This window comes from Amia ocellicauda, chromosome 9 (genome assembly GCF_036373705.1).
Source record: "Amia ocellicauda isolate fAmiCal2 chromosome 9, fAmiCal2.hap1, whole genome shotgun sequence".
Taxonomy (NCBI): domain Eukaryota; kingdom Metazoa; phylum Chordata; class Actinopteri; order Amiiformes; family Amiidae; genus Amia; species Amia ocellicauda.
In genome coordinates, this window is record NC_089858.1 from 35,252,502 (window position 1) to 35,265,759 (window position 13,258).

A 13,258-nucleotide genomic window follows, 5' to 3' on the forward strand; every position below is an offset into this window, starting at 1 on the left:
CTTACAAAGCCAACTGCAGGAGCAGCAAAGAGACAGGGATAACAGGGAACATACCTACATCACATAAAACTACATGGGGCTGTTCTATTCAACTAACTCAAAGGTGAATAACACACCACATGGGTGAATACACTGTTGCGTGGTTTTGGCACTACAGTTGTCGTGGGCCAGCTACCTTTTATCCGCCATGTACATTCTGGAAAAAAACAATTTACAGTGAAACTATTTGGTTTTGAAGGCATTTATTGACCTTCATGGTTCACCGACCTACTTGTTCACTGGATTAAACGTCATCTTGTTTTTAACACGATGTCCTCTGTGGTGAAAATATAATGTTACTGCAATTATATTTCTGAAGTGTTGCAATAAAAGGAACAAGTCAAGTAGGTAAAATAATGCAGTGCTTTTACAGTGAAGAAATCTGGTACATTTGACCCCTACAAGATCACTAAATATATATTACATAGCACATTTTGATTCAGCTTTCGCTTTTTAGCATGATTTGAGGAGAGTGTGATGTTTGAATTAAAATTATATACAAATACAAATACAATTTGCATCGTAAATTAAACTAGAATAAATACAAAACAAGAAGAGTGCTAAGCCATTTTAGTGTCAACATACCCTGCTACATGAATTAATCCTGTACACTAGTCTTCCTCCGGTGGCAGCAGCATACAGTAACTAGCACCTTAATAACCACACTTTCTTCATGTGCCTTCTGCCTAAGGATGCATGTCTTCTAACCACCAAGCTTTCCCCTCGACAGCTAGATAGTGAGACTCGCTACCCACTTCCTCATATGCGAGAGAGAGAGAGAGAGCAAGAAAGCAAGCTGAGATGCCCTGATAATTTTGCTTGCTGAGTGACTTTCAAAGTGGCAAAATTTATTTCAGTAAAAGGGGGAAAAAAGGTGGGAATCAGAAAGACCACCAAATATATGATTTGGTCTGTGAAACACTTTGGCTGCTCTGGGCTTGTTTTACAGCAGAAGGCAAGGGCGAGGGTGACGGGGGAGAAGTTACAGCAGCCGAGCTTGTGAGGAATGCTTCTGTGAGTGTCGAGAAGAATAAAAAGCAAAAACAGAAGAAGAAAAAGATCGGCACACAGGAAGGAGGAAGTTAAGAGAACTGAAAGAGCATCCAAACAAGGCAGACGGACGAGGTGTTTTATTTTTCCTCCTCCTGTGAAACTGGGGTAGTGAAACTGCCACCTCGAGGAGAAATGTCACTCAGACTGCCCCGGACCTGGGACTTCAACCTCCGAACGGAAAAGATTGGTAAGAGCCCCTTTGGTTTGTTACTGCTTTTGTGCTTGGTCATGGAGACGGGGAGTCAGCACAGGGATATGCAGGGGCCAGGGTGGCCGATCACTTCCCCTTTGCTGATGCAGTGTCAAGCTATTGCATCTCCATGGCATGTCTGATGCTCTGCAATATTTGAACAGCTTGGCCGGTCCATGCTGCCGGGGACCAGTAGTGAAGGGCTGGCCCGAGGGGGGGGTACTTGGCAGAGTCAGTTGGGCCTATTGCAATAGCTAAGAAAAAAACTACATTGTGGAGCGTGCCACCTGACTTCACATTTCCCCTTTCAGCGTTTATTTCTCATCGGTTCACAGGAAGCCGCTCTCCTGCACGACCCAAAGTGTTCAGTGCTGGGAGCTCTGGGCCCCCGTTTCGAAACTAATTTCACTTGTGTTACATTCCACTAAAGCCTGCTCTGAAGTCTGCTGCTGTTAAATAAAATTGCAGCCACACACCATAACATCTTGTATCACGTTGTAAAAGGGAGTGTTTTTTTTACTTGCCAGACTTCAAGCTATAATTTAAGCTAGATTTTGGCACAGATGCAAAAAGCTACAGGAAGAGACACTTTTTTTATTCCACCCTTACTTTCAACCAACTCCAAAAAGCTGAATTTGAGTCCTAATTTCAAACACTAACATCTGCACCCCCTGTTGCTAGCATTCTGTAAGGGTAGAGAAGTGCAAGGCTGAAGATGGTTTTTAATAAACACGCCTTAGATTGTCCAATTTCCATAGGGTTTGGAAGGCAGGGGAGAGGACACAGACACAGACACAGAAGTATTGGGGCCTTCATGGTGGGTGACTGTATTGAGATTTATTTTTTAAATGTAAAATTATCTCCAGTGAGTGTGGCTGCATCTGCAGAAACTAGACAGGATGTGTCTGTCCAGATAGGGAGAGCCTCAGAGACAGGAAGACACCACAGCCCTATATTTCACAGCCTGCATTGTATAAACTGTGCGGTACCTTTACATTAACTGCTGCTGTACAGGGTCTACATTTCGACCGGCCAAATTCCTTAAACTAAAAACAAACAATAGAGCAAGGACCTTGCAGACGATTAACGAGATGGGTAACTACAGCAACCCTGCCCGACAGAGAATTACCAACCGCCAAAGGGTTCAATTTTATTTGTGGAAGTGCATGTCGGCCTTGCGTAGGCCAAGACGCCACATCGCAAAGTATGAATTTCTTGAAATGTTGCCAGTCTTACAGTGGGCTCCAGAATATACAGGTTTCTTCCGGGCTGTGAGATTTTTTTGTTACTACTCTAATAATGTATATATATAATGTGTAAAAAATGTATATAGTGCTTTTCATCAAAAAAAAAATCACAAAGCACTATAGAACTAAAAAAGAAAATAAACAAATGTACGTATTATTACAGAAGCACAGTTTCACAGATACATACACACATTCACATATATATGTATATATATCCATGCATACATAGTATACAGACACATGATACCCTAAAGCAATACATGTAAAACAAGGTCTAGAAAAAGACATGAAACAAATGCGTTTTAAGATTAGATTAAAGATGTCAATTGATACAACTGTCTTCCAGTGATCTGACAACTTGCCAACCCCGTTAAACACTCTGGGCATATTTGTTTATATGAAAGAGATGGGTGTCTAAGTAACATGACTATGCTGCCACAAAGTGAAGCACTACCAGCCCTGCCCATCCACATGCAAGTTCAAATTTAACGCAGATGCTGCAAATGCATTACCTAGTATGACATCACATGTAATTTCAGACTGATAAGGCAGTTTATTTTTATTTTCTACTATACAGGATTTGACCATAACCCCTTATGATGTAATGGTTTTAAATGTAGTAATTTTCAATGCTTTCAGCGTTGTTGGTTTTGTTTATGTTTTTTTTTTTGGGCAAAGGACAACCATGCTTTAAAGAGACAATGCAGCTGTATTTAGGTGGAGGGCTTAAAACACGTCTTCCTGTAAGCTGGTGTAACTTCCTGTTTGTTCGGAGGGGGGCGGGGGGGTGAGGGTGGTTACCTCTTATGAGAACAATGTTAACAACACGCAGTCAATAGTTTTCCAGTTGTCCATGCTCTTGTTCTCTACACCCACCTCCTCTGCTCTCCTGTTTCCCTTGTTCTCCCACAGTGTAACCTTTTTCACTGCACACAAAAAATAAACCATGGCTACACGTCACCCCATCCCTGCTAGTCTCATTGTCAAATATAATGACTTCCCCCCGTTTGGTACTTTTGATGGTTACACTGAGTAGTAATAAAAAAGGAAATAAAATAATTAAAATCTCCCACATTTTATTTTCTTTCTTTCACATAAAGTATGGTAGACATGTGTGGTAGACATTTAACTGTAGACGGCAATGCAGGGACCGACTTTGTTCTTGGGCTGCAGGTCATCGTCTTCACACCCCTGGGGTTTGCCTCTCTGTGTCTTCTCAAGTGGGCAGTCAAGCCCACCAGCTTGAGCTATTAGCCCACTGTCCTGAACATGCATTTTCCAACCACATGTGTATTCATATGCGTTGTTTTATATGAAACTACGTGAACAGTTCTGAGGAACTCTGGGGTTTATGAAACGCTAAAACACAGATTTAATCGTGACTGTGGGGGGGTTTTGTTGTTGTTTTTTCCACGGAAACCCTTGTGCTTGTGCAATGTACACAGTGGTGGCACCGTCACTACAGCCTGGCTGTGCAGGTTTCATCCTTTCTAGGTCTCATTGCAGTGTGGCCACACATTTGAGTGCACTGAACACACTTATCTTAACTTCTGATAGCTACAGAGTGCCAGTGAGCGTGCTACCTGACCCTTTATCAACCATTCTGAGTTTTGTGATAGAAGATGCACATACATTTCTATCCCACAATGATAAAAGTGCTTGAGAATGCAGTCTCCTCCTCCTCCTCCTTCTCCCAGCACAAGATCTGCATCTTTTCCAGGCAGACGTATTTGTTCTAGATTATTGTGTGTGTTTTTTTAAGTACCTGTACTGACTTTGATTGTTTTGTTTTCCTTCCACCTCTATGTCTGAGACAGCCTATAGTAATCTTAGCATAAGACCTTTCCTTGTACGGAACAATCACTACCCTTCTGAACCAGTTTGCTCAACAGGAAACTGATCAGGTCAAACAGTGGAGGGCTACTTCCCTCCAGCTGTGACGCACTGACACACCAGACCACACCAGCGCAGCAGGCTGCTGAAAAAATAGGCTCACAATTTACAAATGCACGGCGACAAAAATACAATATAGCAGGAAACAAATAAGGAATAATTTTTTTTTTAGACACATTTAAAGACTAGTCTTAGCAGGCATGGGTAAAAGACAGTGAATCAACAGACCTAAACTTAAAAGGGTCACTTCCATGTTTGTGTTACTCTCTGTCGTTTTGTTTTTTTAATTTGTTTTGTGTTTGTTTTTGTATTTTCAACCCTGGCTCGGCTCAATCTGCCCTTCCCCCTGGCAGCTCGCTCCAAGAGTGTGATGCCCGGGGAGTCCAGCTCCGGCTCGGGAAGCCCCGGGTCCCCCAGCTCCACGGACAGACCGCTGAAAACCGGCTGGCTGAAGAAGCAGCGGTCCATAGTGAAAAATTGGCAGCTGAGGTACTTTGTGCTGAAGGGGCACTGTCTGTATTACTACAAGGATGAGAAGGACACCACGTGCCAGGTAAGCGAGGGGCAGCACACTGACGCCACTTTTCTCTTCCCATGCTCGTTTTCCAAAAAATATAATAAATAATAATGGATTTCATGCTTCTTTAACTTGAATAGGAAAGGTCGCTGACTTTATATAGTGCTTGAACTTGTTGCTCGAGATAAATGAGAAATTCACAAGGCACTGACGACAGTACGAGAGCAAACTGCAGTTATCAGATGGTAACTCATACACTGTCTGCGAAGTACTGGTTTCAGTATTGCTGCTGAGCTCACACAGGTTTCTTTGCTGCTTTGCTCTGGGCTTAAACTGGCTGTAGTCTTTATCTCTAGAGAGGAAATCCTGTGTGCTCATTCCTTTAAGCTGATAAAACAAAGAATGCACTGGAAACTGAATTGAACGCATGAGTGAGGGTGCTTAGGCCACAATTGGGGTACGAGAAATTAACTTTGTGTGTATCACCACCACCCAGGGAGGCAAAACTCCAGCAGCTGAAACTTCCTCACAGCTGGGCACTTGATTAGTGAAACACTGTTGATGGGAACGAAGCTCATATATAAATTATAACTTGAGCCCCGGCTTTAACTGCATTCCCTGATGCATGTTTTTGGGGGCATAGTAATGGCGGGGGTGTGCACTGATGTAGCAGGAGCGAGTGTCAATTGTGCTCACTCTATCTCTCTCTCTCTCTCCCCCAGGGCTCTATCATGCTGCAGACTAGTCAGGTGAACGAGCTCACTTCAAACGCAGACGAGCCCGGCAAATTCCTATTCGAGATCATCCCAGGTGAGTCCTGCAGGTTGTGTGTTACGGGGTTCAGCAGTCCCGGGTGCAAATCGTGGTGCATCCTCGCTTTTCTTTGTGCTGTGCAGTTTGCAGGCTACCGTGTGTGTGGGTGCAGTGGGAGTTGTCAAGCACATCCGTGAATCAGATGACTTTGGCTTTGTTTCAGGGGGAGTGGAAGGGCGACCCGTGCCGCGTGTGGGCGCTGTATAAGTGTCAGGGGTTCGGGTGCCCGTGCGAATGACTGGCAACGGTAGTGTGCTGTTTGTCATGGGTCACAAGCCCTATCCTGGTGGAGTGACACGTTACATCAGCGCAGTGTCAATCCAGTCATGACGTAATCATTGGGTCACTTGTTTTTTTAAGTTAATGTTAAGTCAACTTCTTTTTTTAATTATGATTATTAATATTTTTATTATTTTTCATTGTTTAGTAGATGTCCTTATACAGGGCATTTTAAGATTGAATTGTTGAAATTAACTTGATAATCTAAATCCACCGGATCAACACAGAAAACCAAACAGTACAAAACTGAAGAATAAAAACTAAAACACAAAATATTTTCAGTAAAATCACTGTAGTCAACAAGACAGAGACTCAGACGATGCCCCCTGACTGACCGAGTGTCTCAAGACTGGACAGCGAGGACGGGTCCCTCAGACCCCACCCACTGAAATGCCTCTTTACCATGAATCTGCATGAGGCTGTAGCTAAAGTGAAAATCATGCTGGCTAAATAAGGAGTGTGTCGGGGGATCAGCTGACCCAGGCTTTGTGTCGCAGGTGGATGTGGGGACCGGGAGCGGGACTCACACGTCCTGATGGCCAATTCCCAGAACGAGATGGAGGAGTGGGTCAAAACCATTCGCAGGATAACTGGAGCGCCCTCCAGTGGAGGTACAGAATCTGCTTTTAACGTTTTGAATGACTCTGATGAAACTTAAGGTAGGAGATCGCAGTGGGCAGCAGCAGTGGCTACATTAATGATTTATGCTCTACATGTAAACATACTTTTCGCCCTTGCTGCAGACTTCACTTAGAATTCATACAGTAATGAATACTGGACGTGTGCTTCTTCTTTGGGGCAATTTAAGTTCCCTAGTGTTCAGTTCTATTCTTTAGGTCCTCTTTTGCTGAGCGATCTGGTTTTGAGGCTGTTTAGAGCAGTGAAATATCCGCTGCAAAGCAAACCAGCACTGTGCTGCTCTAATGGCTGTTCTGGTGCTGTTCTCAGCTGTGTTTGGGAAGTGTCTGGCTGACACAGTACAGTACGAGCAGAAGTTCGGGCAGCACCTGGTGCCCATTCTGGTGGAGAAGTGTGCTGAGTTCATCCGGGAGCATGGGCTGAGCGAGGAGGGCATCTTCCGGCTGCCAGGCCAGGACAACCAGGTGAAGCAGTTCAGAGACGCCTTCGACGCCGGAGAGAGGCCCTCCTTCCCCAGGTACTATCTCCTGGTAGTTGCATCTACTCTTCAACACACTCACACTACTCCATCTGTAAACCGATAAAGACGTTAAGACAGCAGTTTAAAGGCTGTGCTTCTGCAGGGGCTCTGTGCTGTTATCAATGGTGGCGTTACTCATATAAATATTGTAAAGATTTAATTAGTTCTGATAGCCTCTGAGTCAGTCGATTAATCTTAATTTTGTATAGTGCTCTTCACAAGGGAGAATGTGCCCGTGAGGTACAATAGATGAGAACTATAAGGCACAGGGAAGGAGAGATAAACAAAAAGTCAAGAGTATCGTAGTGAGGTAGACACAAACAAACACTTGACTGAATTAACAACATCTACTGAGAGCTGACTCCCGGTGCTGACTCATTGCTCAGCTCTGCTCTGAGGAAGCCACAGGCAGCCAGGTAGCCGGCAGATATCGTGGTGCAGCGGAATAACTGGCGGCCTCCACACCCTCCCCTCTTCTCAACCACATCCCGTAATTACTGAGAAACATACCGCTTGCAACTCATCAGAGCAACGTACACACTCATGCACACTGTCTCACACACACTATACACACTATATACACACACACACAGGCTAATACAAGGCCTGAGTTGCACAGGAGGCTGATTTTCATTATGGGTTGTCTTTGTTTTTTCTCATACAAGATGAAATGCTTTAGGCAACAAAAATTGTGCTGGTGGTGTTGGTGACTGTAGTGTATGCCTCCATGCTCTCTATAGACTCCTATGGTGATTCAGTGCTCTACAGAGAAACAGGGTCTCTTAGTTTTCAGTCCAGCTGGGCTCTCAATTTTTTAAGCTGAACCAGAGAAAGATTGAGTCAACCTTATCGCCAGTGACTGATGGCTCCTGTAGGGCCTGAAGGAGAGGTACTCTTCAGGAGTGAGAGGCTGCTGCACTTGGCCGTCCACTCAGAATCCTCTTTCCTGCAGTGACACTGATGTCCACACGGTGGCCTCCTTGCTCAAGCTATACCTCCGAGAGCTTCCTCAGCCAGTGGTGCCCTGGTCTCAGTACGATGAGTTCCTTGAATGCTCCGTGCAGCTCAGCAACAACCCAGCGCAGGTAGGGGCCTCATGGTGCCAGACTCCTCACCTTACCCGTGCACTTGTACTGATGTTTTCTGTAAATATCCCAGACCTCCACCTCCACCACGTCTTTTTGAACCTCAACACAACCCAGGTCTATCCTTAAATACAACACAGTACAAACACTAAAAGCAAATGGCTATTTCATTATAAATGCAGTGTTGTCAATAACTTGTGTCCTGGATTCTTGCATATAAAATGCTGTTAGTACACAATATTGCACCAGGAGTGCGTGTGTGTATGACATCATATGAAACGTTTCTGAAAAATGTTTCAGGGTCGAGAGAAGCTGGAGAAGCTGATTTCCCTCCTTCCCAAACCCAACTACAATCTTCTCAGCTACCTGTGCAGGTATTTCTGTTTTACCAATGATGTTTCCTAATGGGTGGTCCTATTGACATTACAGCGCCACAAGACTACAAGCCTTCTGTAAAACATTAATTGAAACTGACTCTTGTTTGTGCCACCATCAGAAGTCAAACAACAGACACTAAGCAGTGGAGGACAACATACTACATACTTCTGTTAATAAGGAAACTCTCTATTCATGGGCCTGTACTTTACAAAGTGTCATTGAATAGCACACATAGTGCACATATCAGACCACAGAAGTTCCATTACATGTCTCCTCTTTTACAAGAGGACACCAGTTGGCAAACACAGGAAACATACAGATGTGGCTACAAGGCTGCATCTTAGACTGAGTAGATCTGTTTACAGAGTTACACCGATCAGCCATAACATTATGACCATCAGCCTAATATTGTGTAGGTCCCAAAATAGCCCTGACCCGTCGAGGAATGGACCCCCCTAGACCTCTGAAGGTGTGCTGTGGTATCTGGCATCAAGACGTTAGCAGCAGATCCTTTAAGTCCTGTAAGTTGCGAGGTGGGGCCTCCATGGATCGGACTTGTTTGTCCAGCACATCCCACAGATGCTCGATTGGATTGAGATCTGGGGAATTTGGAGGCCAAGTCAACACCTTGAACTCGTGATTCATCAGACCAGGCCACCTTCTTCCATTGCTCCATGGTCCAGTTCTGATGCTCACAAGCCCATTGTAGGCGCTTTCGGCTGTGGACAGGGGTCAGCATGGGCACCCTGACTGGTGTTCTGACACCTTTCTATCGGAAGCAGCATTTTTCAGCAATTTGAGCTACAGTAGCTCGTCTGATGGATCGGACCACACGGGCCAGCCTTCGCTCCCCATGTGCATCAATGATCCTTGGCCGCCCATGACCCTGTTGCTGGTTCACCGCTTTTCCTGCCTTGGACCACTTTTGATAGGTACTGACCACTGCAGACCAGAAACACCCCACAAGAGCTGCAGTTTTGGAGATGCTCTGACCCAGTCATCTAGCATCACAATTTGGCCCTTGTCAAAGTCGCTCAGATCCTTACGCTTGCCCATTTTTCCTGCTTCTAACACATCAACTTTGATTACAAAATGTTCACTTGCTGCCTAATATATCCCACCCACTGACAGGTGCCATGATAATGAGATTATCAGTGTTATTCACTTCACCTGTCAGTGGTCATAATGTTACGGTTGATCAGTGTATAATACCACAATATACTGTAGATGGTCAGTGGCCCAAACATCTAGCACATCCCACATGCCCACTCATGTCACGCGGCACACTAAGCAACAGGCCGCGGCCTCTGAGCAGGCTTGCTGGCACAGGCGTCTAGAGATGTCAGTCTACAGTCCTGCGGCTCCGTGTCCTGAGAGTTTACGTTGTGTGCCCCGTTTGGCAGGTTTCTGTATGAAATCCAGCTGAACTCCAGAGTGAATAAAATGAGCGTGGAAAACCTGGCCACTGTCATAGGGGTCAATCTTTTGAAACCCCGGATCGAGGACCCCGTCGCCATCATGAAAGGTGAGTGAGACCGAGACAGGGACACCTTCCCCACCCCGCTCTGTGTCCTATGCAGATTCCATCACACACCACATCAAAAACTTTTTGATTTTGCAAGGATTGTTTGTGACTTTGGACGCTTTTACAAGGTGTAAAATTGGTTAGTAAACAGTAAAAAGTAAAGAGAATGCAACAGAAACAAAACAACCCACACACGCCCGTAAGGCTGCAGCTTTCATGGTGTCATCAGTGTGTGTGCCCCCTTCCCGTGACTTACAGGTACGCCCCAGATTCAGAAGCTAATGACCGTGCTTATAAGCCTCCATAAAGAGCTCTTCCCCAAGTCCAAAGACATGGCCCCTTCTCCCCCCCCCCAGAAGAGTGACAGCAAGAAGTCCAACATCCCTCGCAGCTCGGTGGGCTGGGATGTGGCAGAGGGCCCCTCTGTGTACAGCTCCAAGGACGACACGGTGAGCACTCACAGCACTCTGCTCCACATACTGGTTTCCCATTTTAATGTTTTTATTCTTGTCTCATGATAATAATGTTGAAGAGATTTTATATATTTTTTCACATATTGTCCTGGAAGTCTATAAGAATCTAATGCTTCCCTCCTGCCATTTGTTTATGGTGTACAAATTGGGGGGGTCCCTTTGTGTCCTTTAGTTAACAGCCTCAATTTCTTCTCCCTCTGAAGAACGACAGCCTGTCTGAGTCCAGCGATGATGTGACCACAGGGGTCAGCGAAGGTGATGGGGAGGATTCAGAGGAGGCCCAGCACTTCTCGTCCTCCCTGGTGGCCTCAGATCCCTGGACAGGCAGCCCCCGCAAGCGCACTCAGACCCTGCCCTCCCGCAGGTGTCCCTTTAGTGGAGAGGGGTCAGAGAAGGGCGGCAATGGAAAGAGGCCCGGGCTGTTTCAGGGGGACCTGTGGGGCGCGGCGGGGACCTCTCCGCCCGAGTACGATGCAGACAAAAGGACCCTGTCTGAGGATATCTTCAAGATCCTGGACCTGCACCGGGTCTCCCTGTTCCGGAGGTCAGAGGAGAACGGCGGGAAACATGTGGAGGAAGCCAGCTCTGCAGGAACAGATGCAGCTGCTAAACAGACCGAAGCCCAGGTGGATAAGCCCAGCAGCAAACCGCTGCTGCAGCCCAGAGAGGTGATGTGCTCCACCGTGAAGGGAGACAAGCGAAGAGAGACAGACAAGGGGCAGGAAGCCACTGCTCAGAGCCCACAAATGGAAACACCAAAGAACAACAACAACAAAGAACAACAACAGCAAGTCTCTGAAGATCTAATAACCAGGTCTGTACATTTAACTGTGGCTTTATTTGTTTTATTTTTGAGCAGTAATGTGTGTGCGGGTGTTGAGTCAGTGCGAGTGACACAGTGTGTGTAGGTATAGAGTCAGTAGAGTCAGTATGAGTGACACCGTGTGCTCTTGGGTCATTTCAGCCTGCAGAGGAGAAACAGCGAGCTGCAGGGCATGGTGTCCGAGCTGAGGGAGGCTCTGCAGGCAGAGCAGCGGCGCAATGCGGCTCTGGAGATCCTCCACCGGAACGCTGACAGGGCCAGGGAGCAGGCCGAGAAACGCAACCAGGCCCTGGACCGCGAAATCCAACAGTTCCTCTCTGGCAAAACCAGCGCAGGACCCCAATAAAGACCCAGGACTACTATGCGGAATGACTGGAAGCACAAACCAAACTATTACCCCACGGTGAAACAAAAAAAGGGTACAACGAAACCAGACTGAAAAGACTTCGACAGTCCTAATGATGCTTTACCCAGCTGCTTACTTATCATGCAGATCTGTTTCATTTAACATGGGTATGGTTGCAAATGACATGGGGAATCTATATAACATTTATTTTATTATTATGCTTACCTTTTTTGATATCAACCAAATTCAGTCAATACAGACCCCGGATTTGTGGCCACACAACTGAGTGGAGATGTGATTGCTCTGGTATTACAAAACCTGACTAGTACTGCATCTAGAGCACCGATGTAATGGCAACATAACGCCATGAGCGGATTCCCTGGGCTGGCTGCAGCCCAAACCTCTGTGGGCCGGGAGGAATGAGGTTTGCATCCTTTGTGTACACTGGACTGACTCTGCTCCCAGACCCAATCATTTTCCTCTCTATGCTCTAGCACTTGAGAAAGGGTGTCAAGTGTTAAGAGGGGGCTGCAATGGTACAGAAGGGAAGAAATCGACCACAGAATCCTTTGCCTTGATTTCTAATACACTGCTGGACTGGAGTTGAATGGAATCTTTTTGTTTTTTAGGAAAATGTCTTGAGGGATAATAAAAGAAGGGCTGTTGTCAGAGTTTGTTTAGATGTCAAAGGCCTGAGTCCTGATACCTCTTCAATCCCTCGTGTATTTCTACAGGCTATGAGCTGAATGGTGAAAATGCTACTGGATTTTTCTGTTGTGTCTGTGTTTTTCGGGATGTATCGTGGTGCTTACTTTCCCGAGGTATGAATGGATGGAGCAATCAACATGATTTTGATTGTTGATGTCTTTCTTGCTTATATATGATCCGTTACAGGAAGAAGCAGTATTACTTTATTGTTCAGCGTGCCTGCTCGTTAAAATGGAGAACTACTGTATGTCACGTAAAAAGGAAAAGCTGTGAAACAAGAATAAAAGCTCCTTTCAGTCGTCATAGTCATAAAAAATCTTTCCTGTGATGCCTTTCTTTTTTACCATACTAGCATTTTTTACCCTCCCTGGATAAGCAGGTGCACTTGAATGAAGACTAAGAAAGTATCTTGCTGCTTTTATGTCTCTCTCTCTTTAGAGGATGTATAGCATTACTACCAAATGAAACCATCTGGCCTGACAGAACTGCAAGAACCATGCACCCGCCAACCCCTATCCCAGCCCCGCCAACCAGCCCCACCTCCCAGAATATCATGGTCCCCTGTATTCACATAATCTCACACATTGAGATTTCAGAACCTGAGATCTCTGTATTAGACTGTGGTATTATTTAAGACACTGAAGGACAGATAACAGGATGTCTGTCAAGCTTCAAAGCTGACAGGAAATGCCAGCTTCCCACCACCTTCAATAATAAACTGCCCTGGGAA

The 13,258-nt window shown here is 45.6% G+C and overlaps 1 protein-coding gene across 1 annotated transcript; it reads left to right on the forward strand.

Annotated features, from left to right (window-relative positions):
* Window positions 1-505: 505 nt before the first annotated feature.
* Window positions 506-12,829, forward strand: arhgap25 (Rho GTPase activating protein 25). The gene is made up of 11 exons (XM_066714245.1): window positions 506-1,279; window positions 4,776-4,975; window positions 5,662-5,749; window positions 6,529-6,642; window positions 6,980-7,187; window positions 8,143-8,275; window positions 8,576-8,649; window positions 10,057-10,178; window positions 10,437-10,627; window positions 10,855-11,465; window positions 11,616-12,829. The coding sequence occupies exons 1-11, from the start codon at window positions 1,225-1,227 to the stop codon at window positions 11,818-11,820; spliced, it is 2,001 nt and encodes a 666-aa protein (XP_066570342.1). The 5' UTR covers window positions 506-1,224; the 3' UTR covers window positions 11,821-12,829.
* Window positions 12,830-13,258: the final 429 nt, after the last annotated feature.